A 16,995-nucleotide genomic window follows, 5' to 3' on the forward strand; every position below is an offset into this window, starting at 1 on the left:
CTTAGCCTTAAGTTTCTTATCTATAAATTGAATTTAAAACACCTAACTAGCAGGCTTTCTATAATATTCTAATGAGACAGTGCAGTTCTTTGTGTAATATCCTGCTTTCTAAAATTTACTTTCAATTGTATAATAAATAACATAGATTAATGGTTGGATAGGAAAATGGATATATAAACATGTATATGTTAATAAATGCAATAAAATGGTAATGGTTGAATCAATTTGGAAGATATATGAATATTTGCTGAAATTCCTTTTGACTTTGCTATATGCTTGAAAGTTTTTTACAGTGAAATGTATAGAATCAGATGGAGTAAAGCACCTTGATCATGAAATAGATTTGATAGATTGTAGCTTTTATCAATTCTTTTTCTTGAGTACAGTCTTAAAATGGGAACATTCATAGTGTATTATTTAAAAATTATTAAGACATTGGTATAACAAGTTATGCAAATGTTTTACCATAACTGAATTGTGTTTTTATTTTTATGTGCCAGAGAAGAGAGGAATATGCCAGAACTTCGACCTCACCATAATTCTACATATGGTTTTGATACTGATAGGAATCTTCCTCAACCTAATCAAGGCGAGGTAAACACTGAAACTCATTTGTCAAATAAACTAAGTTTACAGAAGACATCAAAGAGAGAAATGCTATAGAGAATGAAAGCAGAGCATACAAATGTTAAAAGTAAATGTTATCAAAAGATAAAATTGCAAAAGTATGGGATGTTTGGTGCCAGGTTAGATACCAAGTACCAACAGAGTACAGGCCAGGCCCGCAGCAGTGACACTGCAAATGCTCTCTACCTTCTTCCCGTCATTTTCTTCCAGGTAGAATCAAGTTAAAACAGATATTAAAGACAGGCTTGGAGAAAACTAAAATACATAATAAAAAGGAAACAAAAGTTGCCAGAGGAGGGCAAGGAAGATATGAGTAAAAAGAATTTGCTCTAGACATTAAAATCTTATAACTAACAGTATATTTTCAAATGCACAGATCATGACTTCTTTAAAAGAAGTCATGTGTTGGTGAAATTATTAAGGCAACTCCATGAAGGCTACCCACTACAGTCATGTGAAGATCTTGGAGAATCAATGTATTTAAGGAGTCACTCTGAATAAAAAAATAAATAAATCAAAGGGACCTTGCTGTCACATTAGATCGAAAGTATAAGAGGTGTCAGAAATACTGTTGTTCAAACAAATCATAAAGTGCCACTGTTGTGGTTTGAAAGAAAATGCCCCCCAAAGGGAATGGCACTATTAGGAGGTGTGGCCTTGCTGGAGTAGACATGGTCTTATTGGAGAAAGTGTGTCACTATGGGGGAAGGTTTTGAGGTCTCTTTTCTCAAGCTTCACTCAGTGTGACAGTCAGTCAACTTGCTGCTGCCTTCTAGTCAAGATGTAGCCAGCACCATGTCTGCCTGCATGCCACCATGCTCCTCATCATGATGATAATGGACTGAACCTCTGAAACTGTAAGTCACCACCTCAATTAAATGTTTTCTTTGTAAGAGTTGCAGTGGTCATGTTGTCTGTTCTCAGCAATAAAAAACCCTAACTAAGACAGAAGTTGATATCAGGGACTGGAGTATTGCTATGATGCTATGATAGGCCTGACCAATCTTTTGTTTGGAGTGGTATATATAGACTTTAGTAGTTTGATTTAGGATAGCACTGAAATGCTTTAAGCACTGCTTAATGGGCCATACTAGTGAGATCATAGAAGACAAAGGTGCTGGTAATGATTTGTAATGTCAGGAGCTGGCTCAAGAGGTTTCAGAGAAGAATTTTAGTACATTGCCTAGAAATCATTCTTGTGATTGTTAATTCCACCAATAGAGAATTAAAAAAAACTACCACAGTTTAAAACCAAATATGAAGCAAGCTTTAATTAAACACTGGCTAAGTGGATGGGCTCTGACCAGGTCCATACCCAGGCTCCCAGGAAATGGCCTGGAATCACAATTTGCAGCAGCTTAAGAAGGAAAACCCATAATTTATTGCATTTCCTGTCAGGTCCGATCATGGGTAAGCATACATCCTGATGTACCTCCAGCCTGTGAACCTCCCACCCATATGTGATCAAGCACATCAGCACAGATGAGTCAAACTTGTTTAGGGGAATGAAAAATATGTGTCTTGTTATCTCCCATAAACAATAGCCTCCAACATTTCAGGAACTATCTGTCTTTGGGTAAGGAGCTTGCAGATCAGAGATATGTTTGTTTCATGAATCTCTTAGGCATAGTAATTAAAACTTAAAATGTAACTTTGGCTCTCACATTTCCTCCTTGAGTTGTATCCTGAGTCACATCGTTGACTCTGTAATGTTACCTGTTTATATTGGGATCTAATAACCATCAAATCAACTTAATGCAACCCAGACAGGAATTATCATTTAGTTAAGACATGAATGATGCAAGAGCCAACAGCAATTAGCAGAAGCAGAAGAGCCAAAGGCCCTGTGATGACTGACAGAGTTACTATTTAGAAGGAACCTAGAAATGAGAATGGGGACCACTTATTTCATCTCAGGTCCCCAATGACAGGGAGTTTCCTTTTGATCTAATATTCCAGCTTGTTGGGAGACAATGGGTGATTGTCTTCTGTAATTACTTCCTGCTGAAATTTGGACATTTTTGTTAGGGCCCAGGAAGACTGGAATGCTAGTCAAAGGCAAGAAGGGAATTCAGGCAATGGAGTATTCATCAGAAGCATCTGATTCACTGACCCAGCTGGAGAAACAGGGAGCATTTATATCAGCTGAATTGGTCCATATCAGCTTTCAGCAAGTCCAAGGCTCACAGGCATTTGGAGCAGGTTATAGTCAGCAGCTGATGCTTGGATGTGTCTGTCATCCAAGTGGAAACCTACTGAGTCAGATATAGACTAAAAACAGAACTTAAAATTTAGGAACTTAAATAAAAATCTTACACTTGGAACTTTTAGGCCCATAGTCTTAGTAATTGAGGAAGTGGAGGAATCTCAAAGACCAGGAGAGAGAGAGAGAGAGAGAGAGAGAGAGAGAGAGAGAGAGAGAGAGAGAGAGAGAGAGAGAGAGAGAAATACCATCCTCAGGAAAAGCCAGGTGGGGAAACTTAGGCTGTTCTTATCTAGAGTCCTTTTGATCTGTGAGAAATGGATTCAAGTCTCATGACTCCCCAGATTCTCTGAAACTTGCATGATGTTTTTAGTTTACAAAAAGACACAAAAGTTTTAGACATATTAGCATTATCAGTCTGTACTGAAATCCATATTGTAGAAAAAGCAGGTAACAGGTGTCTGTAAAAAAGTTGGAGTAGACTCACAACTTTGAGTCCCAGCAAAAGGTATAGATTGGGTTAAAAAGCATGCACATTTTCTTTGTTTCCAGAGAGCTAGGTATAGATTGTACAGAGATGTCTTCAGCCTGGTGAGAAGCACCTTTAAGTCCATACTTAGAAGACAACCAAAGGAAATCTAAAATCTCGAGTTTGTGACTGAAATCCATTGATCAATGTCAAAACATGTAACTTTTGAAGTCCTAGTGTAACAATAGCATAGAAGGGAAATCTGAAACATTTCCCATTTTCATATACTTTATTTTTTTTAATATTTTTACAACTTACACTTATATCTTAAATCATTTTCTAAGACTCTCAAAACTTGCATAGACTTTCATATCCTCAGACCTTTATATATCCTAAAACATTTTTAGATCTTCAAAACTTGCACAGACTTTAACCCTTTTTTCTTCTATCTAATAATTTACAAGAGACATAAGCAATTATATCTGAGGACAGTCATTTTAAATCATATCTCTTTAGTGGAAAATACATCTGAAACCCGTTTATCTTTTCATAGGAAGCCTGTTAGCAAGGTAAACCTGTCTACCTTTTCTCTACAGGAGACCTAGTAGCTCTAGAAAAAGTAAGGATTGATTTTTTTTTACATATAAAATAAGCTAAAGAGGCGACTGTAGCCTTGGGGAAGAACCTGGTTGCCTGTTGCAGCTAAGCTGACAACACCATCAGATCTGAGAAGAATAAATTATAGCACAAAGTATAATCCGAATGGCCTATATATCAATTAACATGACAGAGACTAGTCCATTACCTAGATAGCCATCCCAGGTTCCTGTGGTCTCTATGACATGGCATTGGAAGCAGATGTATCAGTACAGCATCAGTCTTTGTCTGCCAGAACCAGAAGATGAGAGGCTTTCATGTGGAGGAGGAACATGAGAAAGATTGACCTTACTTTGTCTAGCCAAAGTAGGGCAATAAACTCTTCAGTGTCCTGCTTCTCCATAGTTTTGGCCTGGTCCTGGTAGCAGATGCTGTATTGGGGCAGTCTTGCTGAGTGGTTAGTGTTACCAAACTCAGGTGGAGTCATCGTGTTGCCCCATCATCTTCTTTGGAGACATTGAGGTCACTGCTAGGATCTGAGAATCTCTGCTATAGTATGCTTTTTCCATTAAACATTTTAAATGCCATATTCATCAAATCTCTGACAAGTTTGAAGACCATTATCTTATAGTTAAGTGTATCTGAGCTAAATGAACCTAGGTTTAATCATGAAAACATACCTAACGTGACTACAAGTTTGATTATTATAGACAACTAACTACTAATCTGTATTTTTTAATTATACATTTCATTTTTAAATGAGCTGCATAGGTACAATACCTTAAGTAAGAGTAGAAACACGCACACATATAGTATAACAAAAATAACTTTAAATGTGTATCAATATACAAAATCCATGCCAATGTGAAATATTTGAGACTAGTAGTTGTTTTTTTTTTTTTAATTTAAAAGTAGATCCAATAATCTACCCTTTTCCATATCCTCCCCTTTTTTGAAAAAAGATCCCTAAATCTAACCTCCTTCATTCTCTCCTGATCATGGCCAATAACAACTTGCAACCAACCCCCCTAAATAATGACAAACATCCACCAAATGACCAGAAACCATCCACCCTAACTCTTGGGAATGTGGGTGCTGTGTTCTCTAGACTGCTTCCTGTTGTCTGGATGTGATGGAATCTCCAGGGGAATCTGAGAAAATGGAGACAATGGTTAAGTCCTGGGAAAACTGATTGTAACATTTGTTGTCCAGTCTCAGAACTGTTCCCATGCAGATGGATCAGCATATATGTCACTTGTCCTGTAGTCACTCCTGGCTTCCTCCCTCACATCTGTAGCCAAGATCCTCCTCCTCAGGAGGTTTCCCCAGTCAAATCTGATCTTTATTAATTTTGAAGGAATCCATAGCTTTTTGTTTTCTGTAGAAAGAAAAGCATAACCTCTTCCGCAAAGCAACATATTACCCAACATCCATTCTGAAGCCAATGCATCCCTAAAGTACACAGGCTGGTTTAAAATTCAGCACTTCTTTCCATAATCCAATGTATCTCAGCAACTGCTGTTTGCTCATCAGCATTTTTTTTTAAACATCAATAAAGCAACATACAGGATCCAGGAGCATCCTTGCATGACTTTTTTTTTTATACATTACTTTATTCTTTCTTTAAAGACTTTATTTTAGTCATATTTTTCTTAATTATCCTTAATAGTTTACAATAATTTATTAGCTTTCATAAGACTAGGACTTGCTGGGGTAGGGCTTACCAGCAGGGACTCAAGCCTAGAGGCTAGCATTGTCCTTGACAAGTTAATAGGCACCATAGCCATATGTTAATGGAAGGACCACAAGTTCTTTTTGCCAGAGATAAGGAGAATAACTCCCTTTTTAGCAAGCAGGAATTTTCTTCAAGCCGCTGAAGGAATGGGGGGTTTATCTAAATGCCTGACCTTGGGAATAGGATTTATATCTTTATCTCTGTGAAGTTTGAGCCTTAAAAAATAATTTCTCAATTGAAGCACCTTTTAGTATCAAAATAAAGCTTTTCACTCAAAAACACAGTCCACAGAGAGACTGAGAAATTTCTTTTTATAGCACACCATTACAGAATATAGCAGCTTCTTATGACTCAGTTTATCAAAATAACTTAAGCTTAATAAAGTAAGCAAAGATAAGGAGGCTAGAAATACATTCTTAAGCATGACTAGACCTTAAATAAGAAGACATTCTCTAAACCAGTGGGTCTCAACCTAAAGTGGCTGCCTAAAGATGGTAGCAATCCAAAATGGAATGCCACATGGTTCCTTTAAAATTACCCATGCACAGATTTTTAATTATCAGCTCCTAGTGCTACTAGTTTTGATGTTTCTTTTTCAGATTTTTACAGACTTTTAACCATATCCAGCAAAATAAACATAAATCTCAAGGTACAGAATGTTCACATAAACCAAGTCTAATGTTTTTTGTCTGTTCTGCTTTACTTTCTTTTCCCCATCACTGTCAGGCAGCTCAGACTGACACAGAAACACAGAGGACACTTTGAAATAAGCATGCCTGGGTCTGAGAAGGGAGCGCCATAATCCAACTCTAGAGCCAGTTTTCCAATAAAGAAGAACAGCATGAAACAACTTTAATGTTATCCACACCCAGAAGACATCTGAATTCTTGCTAACCTGAATCCAGTGACCAGAGAGCTCAGGGATAAATTCTGAGTCACGGCCATAAATGCAGCCGTGACAGTGATGGTGACTGGTTGCTGTTAGCAGCTCAGATAGCAAAACTATTTGACCCTTTTCTGACTCAGCACCATTATTGCAACAAAACTTTTGGACACACCAAAAAACATAGACAAAACTTTCCAACAAAACAGGGAGACACAACTCTCTTGAGAAACAGACAAAACTTTCATGGGCACACCAGAAAACACAGAGAATCAAAACTTTCCAACAAAACAAGCATACATAACTTTCTGGAGAAGTAGGCAAATAAAACTTTGCAACAAGACAAACAAAACTTTCCCCAGTAAGCAAACAAAAGCTTTCCAACCAGAGCCAGAACCAGATGGGCAGGCAACTTCTTGCTGCTGTATGCCCTGGACAGAAGAATATTGGGGTCCTGTGGGACCTCCTCCATGTCCAAGATAGGGATCCTACAGAATAGAACCAGACTACGACTCACCAGGAGGCTTCAATAGATGGTTGCTGCATTTCTCAGCACGAAAGTTCACTCCAATAGTCTGCAAACTGAAGGCAGCCTCAGAGCCTTGGAATGTCTCAAAGTACTTGCCTCCTGAAGCAGCCCCTCAGGCCCAGAGATCCAGAGAGAAGGTCTAGCTTTAGAATTTGGGTGGGTGGTCTGAATCTCGCTGGAGCCTCCAGAAAATGTTAATCTCACTGATTGAGAATAAGACTGTTATGCCCAGATCGTGGGGCCCCCCAAAAGACCACCACAAAGACTGAATCTCATATGTGAAAGCAAAGAGCCTTTATTTTCAAGCTTGGAGCTTGGACTCCCTGTCTGACACAGTGGTGAGAACAGAGAGCCAGGAGCCCAGGCAGGCTGGAGTTCTTATTATAGCAGTAGTTGAGGTGAGGGGATTTCTAGGGTCTAAGACCCTGATTGGCTGACATTTGTCTAAGGGTATCTGCAAAAGGGAAATAGGTGTGCGCTAGGCTCAGGGACATCTGACAATCTTATCTAATGGTTGGAATATTTGGGATATCAGGTACTTCCACTTAGATGCTGGTCCATTGGCCCATTCCTGGGTGGATCCCTGGATGGTGTTAGCTTATGGCTTTTCCTGGATCCAGGTATTGCATGTCAGTAAGCCTGTCACAGCAACTGTGTCTGGGCCCCAAAGCCTGTCATGGTAGCTGTGTGGTCAAGCTGTTTTATGCCCCCCCCCCCACAAGACCACTACCATAGTTTAAAGCCAAATTAGAAACAAGCTTTAATTAAATACTAGCCAGGTGGATGGGATCTGATCAGGTCCATACCCAAGTTCCTGCTGGTTTTAAAAAATAATAAGGGGTGCTGGTTACCATTCTAGAGAGGTCATGAGGCACGAGGCATGACAAAACCCAGTATCAGAGCTTTATTAGGAGGAAGTGGGGGACAGAAGAAAGTGTGGCCAGGCCTGGGGCAGAGACACATGTGGAGAAGAGAGAAGCGGGAGGAGGAGAGAGCAGAAGAGGGGAGGAGTCTGTGTCTGGCTTTTAAGGATTCCCCTGCACATGCACAGGTGAGCTTACAGAGCTACGCTACACATGCGCAGATTGCATGACCATGCCTTGTGTATTATATAATTATGCAGCTCATGATGTAAGACATAAGACCCCTTGCTTAGTTACTACTGAACAGCCCATGTACGGTCATGCAGCTGGAGGAGTGGCAGAATCATAACAGTTCCCAGGACATGACCCAGAATCACGGTTTGCAACAGTTTAAGAAGGAAAACCCATAATTCATTGCATTTCCCATCATTTCCAATCTGGGCCAAGCATACATCCTGATGTACCTCCAGCCTGTGAACTTACCTCCCACATGTGATCAAGCACATCTGTGCAGATGGGTCAAAGAAACTTGCTTAGAGGAATGAAAAACATGTATCTTCTTATCTCCCATAAACAAGAGCCCCCAGCATTTCAGAATCTGTCTTTGAGCAACAGGCTTGCAGATCAGAGACATTTTTGATTCATGGATCGCTTAGGCATAGTAATTAACTTTGGTTCTCACGGTGATATTTTGGTAAAGAGAGTGCCAAAGAGTCTGCCTGTGGCTAAATTGAAGAGTTTTGGATTAATTCTGTTGCCAAAACAGCCTAGTGTAGACTCTGTCATGTGGTTATTGGTGGTAACTCTAATGAAGATTTATAATGAAAAGGAGCAAGCTGAGCAAATAAAAATACAAAATGTACACAGATTGAGAAAAGGGGAACCAGAAAGTGAAATAGACCTAAATCCTATGTTCAAGGAGATAAAGTGATTAAGAAATGGAATAAAGGTATTGGTGACCTCAGGGCAAGATACCACCCAGTTAAGTATTCAACTTGTGAAAAAGAACTGAAGAAAAGCTCAGAGCTGGGTGTGGTAGGGCACATCTTTAATCCCAGCAGTGAAAAGGCAGAGGCTGGTGGATCTCTGAGTTTAAGGCCAGCCTGATCTACAGAGCAAGTTTCAGGATAGTCAAGTTTCTGCTGTGAAAGACAAGAAGCTGGTAAAGATGTAATTGAATGAGGGGACCACAATCCAGACCCAGCAAGCAGCAGAACTTGGCAGCCTTGGCCATATGGTTCTGGCTTTAGAGTTAAGGATAGAAGAAGGAAGTTATGGAATAAAGCCACTAAGGCCAGGCATGTGCCAGGGCTGTCCCTGAATGGATGCCTATTAGAAAGGCCATTGTGTGAAGCTGTGAAGTTGAAGCCTGGATTGCCTTGGAGAATCCAAGATGTTAAATATGCCAGAGTCGTGGGATCCCTGCCCAGGAGAGCTACTCACAGGGTGTGGAACCAGCCCAAGGGAGAAGAGTGTGTTGCAATCAACAAAGTTGAATGGAGTTGGAGATATGAAGAGCGTTTCAACATCAGACATGGAGATGCAGAATTTGGGAGTTTGCCCTGCTGGTTTTCAGTCTTGCTTTGATCCAGTATTTCCTCTCTATGCTCCTTTCCCTGCATTTTGGAATGGTAATATATATCCTGTGCCATTATATGTTGGAAGTACATGATCTGCTTTTCGATTTTAATTTTACAGAGAATTACAGTTAAGAGAATGCATGAGTCTCAGAAGAGACTTTGGACTTTGAACTTTGAAACAAGTGTGAGACATTGTTATAGACTATGGGGAATTCTGAAGTTGGAGTGAATGCAATTTTGCATTGTGATATGGCTATAAGCCTTTGGGGGCCAGGGAGTGGAATGTGGTGGTTTAAAAGAAAATGGCCCCCAAAGGGAGTGGCACTATTAGAAAGTGTGGCCTTGTTGGAGAAGGTGTGGTCTTGCTGGAGGAAGTGTGCCACTGTGGGGGCAGGCTTTGAGGTCTCTTTTCTCAAGCTTCACTTAGTGGGACAGTCAGTCAACTTGCTGCTGCCTCTGATTAAGATGTAGCCAGCACCATGTCTGCCTGCATGCCACCATGCTCCTCATCATGTTAATAATGAACTGAACCTCTGAAACTGTAAGTCACCACCTCAATTACATGTTTTCTTTTTAAGAGCTGCAGTGGTCTCTTCACAGCAATAAAAAACCCTAACTAAGACAGCCACAAAATCTTTTTGTTGTCTTTTATTTATCTTTAAATATGCCAATAACAGTCTCTGTATTCTATAGATGTAAGAACTGTACTGAAATTAAATAATCCCAAGCTCAGTATACTTCTATATACGTGTCTAATCTGATACCATCTTAATATCAAGGCCAGTTAAACACTGGAACACTAAAAGGTTAACATAAACGATTATTGAACGCAAGATTTGTGGCAAGTTATTTTCTGCCTAAGATCAAATAAATTAAATATTTGAACTTTAAAATAGCAGCATTAAAGATCTGTTCCAAAGCATCTTTCAAGAAAGATTAAACTACTCTGGATGAATAACCTAATGTAAATAATGTTCATATCTCCAAAATGGTATTCTCTAAAACTATCAAATGGTTTTTGGCTGGCTGTTTTTCTCTTGAAGTGTGCATTTGTTTTGTAGGAAGAAACTATGAATAAGAAAATCTAGCATACAGAATGCACTTTTGCATTTCTAACAATTTACTTCTTCTTTGCCCCCATAGTTATACCTGTCACCTATCCGGTTTCCAAATCTCCAAGTTGATTTCATTTTCTCTACTCCCCTCTCATCTTTTAGAAAATGCCAAGTACACTCTAAGTGTGGGTAAAACTCATGAGGAAGTGCACATGAAATGCTTATCAGCTAGGCTATATTCATTATATTCTATTCTCCCTTTCCTCCTCTCAATCTTTGTGTGGATAAATGCTTGCTATTGTTATTATTATGTCTATCTAAATATTTATATTCTTAAGTGCTGTGAATATTTCCTTGATTGGGGAAGCCGCAAGTGATCCAACATGTCCCAATCTAGCACATTCTTCTTTTTGAAATTGTTTTCTAGTCTGGAGACTTTACAAAATAGAATTGAATAGAAATCAATTAGCTACTTAATAAAGAACTGGGAGACTTTTGCTATTTAGAAAGATGTCTAGATGCACTATACTCTAAGCATACATTTAAAATATTGCCTTTGATAAATACTGGCTTTTCAGATGCTTGATCTCAAATTGTTTCCACTGAATTAAATACGGTTTTCCATTGTTAATTTCTTTATTCAGCTAGAGAACACATATACAAACAGAAGAGTGTGAGTTAATCCTTGAATTGTCCATGTTAATTTTTTTCTAATTGACTTAACAATGAGATTTAAGAGAGTAGCGGTAAGACTTTGTATTTGTTAGCTCTTCTTCACCTAACCCCATTCACACCTTTAGATTTAGCACAAAGGAGCTTTCAAAGTTGTTATAATTGCAGCATGAGCATATAATTAGAAAGTGCAACATATTCTGAACCTTTGACAGCAAACGTGTGTATGCTGTATAATTTAGTCCTATGGGAATTCACCACTGAGTTTGCTGGTAATTTTTGGTTATTATTCTGATCATAAATAATTTTTAAAAATTAATTTGCCTTCAAAAATAAGCTTACTTGCTGGAGTCTTTGCCACAGAATAAACATACTCGAATCATTTTCATGTATGAAAGTGCACAGTAACTATATTGGGGCATTTTGAATTTATTAGAGTTTCAAAAAATGAATATATTTTGATGATCACAGAACAAATACTGATATAACCGGAAAATAAAACCATAAAATAGTAGCAACACTTCAGGAGAAATGTCCTCCCCCAAAAGAGAATACTTTAACAATTAGATTTTCCAAATTTGGAAGTGATACTCACAAAACATACTCAGTTGCCAACTTTGTTATATTTACAAATTGAGTATATTCAAAATAAGAGATGATAAGCCCAGGAAATCATTCATCATAGATAATATATGAAAATATCTAATTAATTAAGGTATTCCATATATATGTGACACTATTATTATGACTTACTTTCTCCTTAGAAGTTAATATCATTTTTCAAATAGTTAAGTACCTCCCCTCCATTATAAACAGTTCTGTGAAAATTTTGATGAACTCAAGATCACTACTGCATGTTTAATGTGTAACATCTCTGCATATATTTGACATCAAGTAGGTTACTAATTATTTTATTGATATATAAATAACTAAAATTTTTATCTTTGGTCATTTTCCTAATTCATTAATTGCTAAAGGAAATCTATTATGTAAATCCATAGCATGAATCCTGATTGGTCTTAATAATAAAAACCCAGAGTCAGATATAGGGGTAAATGCTGAAAGATCAGAGAGACAAAAGAGCAAGCCAAAGCCAAGTCCTCAGTCTGAAAGAGCCGAGCTCCTGTCTCCACTCGCCTTATTACTTCCTCTCTCCACCCAGCCATATCACTTCCTGTTTTCCACTCCCAAGTGCTGAGATTAAAAGTGTGTGCCACCACTGCTTGGCTTCTAGTGGCTACCTCTGCACTCTGATCTCCAGACAAGCTTTGTTTGTTAGAGCACAAACAAAGTATCACCATATAAATCAGCAAGGCGAAAATTGTCCTTTTGCCATGATAATGTCTTAGTCCTTTTCCCTTTCTTGAGACAGAGTTTCATGGGTAGTCTTGATTGGCCTCAAGTTTATGGAAATCCTCCTGCCTCTGCCTCCCAAGTTGGGATAATAGGCAATGGTTCAATATTTTACTCCAAAAAGGCATTCTAGAAACACTGAAGAATCTCTCTAATTGAAAAGAGAATATTATTCTTCAAAACTTCCCCCTTGTGGTTTTTAGGTCAATAGGGAAACTTGAAAAATCTTAGTGAAATTGTTTAAAACTTCAAAACCAGTCTTGTGCTCTGGTGAAAGGCATAATGTTTGCCTTACAGTCTTAAGCTTAAATTCATGGCAGAAAATAACAATTAACCAAATTGCACATTATCTTTATATCCACTTGTATTTAAAACTAGTTTTTACAAAGCTGGGCTTTGCGCCTTGAAGAAAATTGAGAATTTCCACATAAAAGCAACAATTGAGGAATTCAGCAGATAAAGTGGTTAAAGACACTAGCAGCATCCTATGGTGAAATGAGAGAACCAAGCCTCTAAAAAGTCCGCCTCTGACTTCCAAACATTCTTGTGGCATGCTCCTCCACACAAGTAAAACAGGTGCATTTAATAAAAAAATAAAATAAAAGCACCACAAAATATGTCTCTGAAAGAATATTGTCTTGGGGTTCTATTGTAAAATGCAAAACCTGCAAAAGGCAAACATTTATAAGATAAAAATGCATTAAAAATAAGGTATTTCTGGGTTTGAAGGTGCATGCTTTTTATCCCAGCACTTGAGAGGCAGAGACAAGTGGCACTCTTTGAGTTCGAGATCTGTATGGTCTACTAGGGAGTCACACTACAGCCAGGGCTACATAAGTGAGAACCTGTCTCAAAAATGTGTTTAATCAACAAATAATATTTAAGATGAAGTGAAAGCATTTACCTTTTGTTAGAGGTCAAGGTAGAGGATTATTCATAATTTCAATGTGTTTAATTCTGTTAGCATTACCTGATATAACCACTAAAACCAAGCAAATTCATAAGTACATAGATGAATTCAATAATAAATGAATGATTATCCACCATGCATTTTGTATTGCTATATATATATATAGCATCATATATTTTCAGTGTATGTGGATGATTTGGTCACCAAAGAGAGGGACTATTGTATTAAGAAAAATCTTCTATCATTGGGGATTTAAATCTAAGAGATACTAATAAAATAAAAATCACTCATTGTTTTGATTAATACATGAAGGGCAATAATAACAAGAGGTTCAAATATGAGACTTAGGACAAATTAGGGTACGAATTTATCTGTTACTGTGTTGTAATTACAAGAGAAAAGACAGAACATTGCTTAAAGGCATGTTAGTGCTCTAGTTAGAAATAAACATGTTCTTGTTGATTACATTTGTAATCTCATAAGACTAAATCCAGGGAGAATATAAAAGCTTGATCATGAACATATTATAGTAGCATCAACACATTCTTTAAGTCCCATACTTTCAATAAAGTTATTGAAATATGGTTAATGAGTATAAAATTGTGATATACAACATCATTCAAATATTTTCTTGTATACAAAATTTTCCCCTTTCAATGATTCTTTTCAAAGAACAAGAAAATATAGGGCTTTTCATGGGGGATGGCTATACATGTAAGAATGTAAATGCTCTAAGCTTGACTGAAAAGAAATAGTATGTCATTCAGGAACTTTTACCATGGTTAGAGATTCTTGAATCAAAGGGGTTATTAGAAAAGATATTAGTATTCATCCAGGACAATGATAAAATTTGTCTTATATCAGTTGATAATGAAAGTTTAAAAAATAAAAATGGTGTATTAAGACCGCACATGATAATTAAATATTTTTCCATAGTCAATCTGTCTTCAGTTCTTTCCCAGTTGCTATTTAAACATTTGAGCTTGCTACTGAGAGTTTATCTCTTAAGACGATTCTTTGCAAATTTTTCACTAAATCAACAAGGAGCTCTTCCTCTCAACCCCAACAAGGCAATTTATTTTTGCAAAAAGATGTTAATAATGTTCCAGAACCCAAACTGATCTAGTGAATATGCTTCGTCCAGATGGCCCTTGTTTTTTATCCCTACCCTAGGTCCCATTGGTGGGAGTGTGAAGTTTAGGAAATATGGGTCCTTGTGGAGTTAACTACCTTTGAAATAAAAATGTTCCTTACAGTTCTCTTCATATTATACATTTTCCCTTTAAATTTAGCCAGCACATGTTGACTGTTTGAAGTCTCTAGGAACAGTAAATTATTGCTATGATCCCTCCTTCCTAGGAATGGTCCCTTGACTGATTGACTTACCTGGCCCATCTGGTACGTGAGGTTTTCACCCTACCCACCCAGAGATTATATTTTCTTGATCACAAGGAGTTTTCTCTTAACAGGCCTTTCCTGCTGTTTGATCATCCCCTTTACTCTAAAGAGGTAACCCTAACTGCCACTGTAGAATTGGCGCAATGATTTGTTATGGCTTCTTCCCACTGAATGTGGTCATCAAGGGTAGCTGTCAGAAGATCCCTCCAATGGGCCTATCTGAAAGACCCCAAAAGCACATCAATAATTTCATTTATCTTTTATCATCTCCTTTCTAGTATTTAACAAATGTTTCTTTTTCTGTGAGTTAATAATAGAAAAAAATCTTTACTTGGTAGCACACAAATGTATTGGATAAGTTAAAATTTGATCTTAAAAAGCACAATTTTCATGGCTGTTTTATTTTTTCTATGACCCAATAATATATTGTTCTATTTTATTTAGCTATGTTGTGAACACCTTTTAGAATTCTCTTTAGCATTTCTCTTAAAGCTTTCATTTTTTCCCTATCTCTCTGTCCCTTTATCAGTTTGGCTTATATTCCTAATATGAGTCTCAATCTTCAAGTAACAATTATGCTAAATAATGAGCTTGCCTCAGTCATAATAACAATGCTTGTCACAGCTTCGGGGTGAGGCTAGAGCACCTGACACCGCAGTTATAAACCCCCACCCCCTTAATCTCTCCTCAAGTGTCTGTTGTTGCCACTAGGTGTTGCTCTAGGCTGCCTAGCACTGACTTCTCTGGTTAACGTCAGGGTGCAGTTTTACAGGTAAACCTAGAGTTTGTATTTCATGGAATGAAATGATAATGTATAAGAATATGAGCTATTGAAGCAGAGGAATAGAGGAACTTAACAAGTTTTGAATACTCAGACTATTCAGTTATAAATTCACATTAAAATGTGTTTTGGGTATAAGGTAGTGAAAAGAAATAATGGAATGGAGCCTGGAGTATAGTTATTAATCTACAAATGGCACCTGTTATAGTGAGCAAGTAAGACTATTAAGCAGAACTTGTCCACCAGGAGAAACTAGTATGTTGCATCCTCTTTGCACTCCGGAAGGCTGTGAGTACACACAGAATAATGGAAGAGCTCTGAGCAGCAGCTTTCTGCTGCCAATATATCCTTTGTACTAAAATGCAATGCACAGACAAAGGAAGAATGGGAAGGATTAGATAATAAATTATCTGTCAAAATTTTCATCCTCTGTCTTGGAAATTATTCCAAAATAAGCATGAAGTGTGGACCTAATTCCAGAAAGTCTATGATGAGATAAAGCACAATGATAGTATACTTGTCAGAGTTTGCATCTGTATTCCAAAATAACAGTTTAATTAGTATTTTACTGTAACTTCTTTTGGCCTCAGCAAATTCACTCATCTCTCTGATATAAGCATGGACATATAAAACTGTATCTCTGCACCTATCCTTATAGGAACCCTCAATAATGTCATAAAAACGGTAACAAAACAACCACAGCCTACTGCATGACAGCAAGGTGGTTCACTGTGTGGTGCCTAGTCCATGACATATTATACTGGCTTTTAGAAATATAATTACCTTTCAGATGTTGATGGAGTATGATTTATAACCAACTAGACTCCAATACAGTCTCTCAGATGCAAGGGCAAGGGATTAATGCTCTGTATCATTTCTCCATGGAATGAAAATGACAGCCATCTCTCTAGAGATGCATTACTATAGACCTGCTAATAGAAGGCAGCATTGTCAAGGATCAATTGCCTTCGGAACTCCTGTGTCTTGTATGACCTAAACTGGACTAAAATTAATTGCTAATTGGCAACTGCCTTTGGGAAAACATGATGACACTTTATATAGGAGCCATATAGCTAATCTAGTAAAAACCATTATCTTATTTGTCTTCCTCCTTTGCTCACTGATAATTTATGACTGAATCATGACCTCCATTTTGATCATATATATTAATAAGGCTGGAAATTTGGGAAACCAACAATGATAGGAACACATGTAAAAGAGCCTTCCGAATATTCCTTAATTTGAATTTGCTGTGCTGTTTTATAGCCTGTGAGATATGAACACTGTTTCTCCGTGATTATTGACTAATTAACCTTCTTGACAAGTTGGTCTTTTTATCT

General features: G+C 37.5%; 1 protein-coding gene across 2 annotated transcripts in view; it reads left to right on the forward strand.

Moving 5' to 3' along the window:
• LOC131899063 (uncharacterized) overlaps positions 1-16,995 on the forward strand; it is a 77,148-nt gene that overhangs the window by 34,114 nt on the left and 26,039 nt on the right. The window contains exon 4 of one of the 2 annotated variants that reach the window (XM_059250434.1): positions 501-622. In XM_059250434.1, the coding sequence (XP_059106417.1) occupies positions 501-622 (122 nt within the window). The remainder of the gene's footprint in view (positions 1-500; positions 623-16,995) is intronic. The other variant, XM_059250435.1, reaches the window with a different exon arrangement.

Source organism: Peromyscus eremicus, chromosome X (genome assembly GCF_949786415.1).
Source record: "Peromyscus eremicus chromosome X, PerEre_H2_v1, whole genome shotgun sequence".
Taxonomy (NCBI): Eukaryota; Metazoa; Chordata; class Mammalia; order Rodentia; family Cricetidae; genus Peromyscus; species Peromyscus eremicus.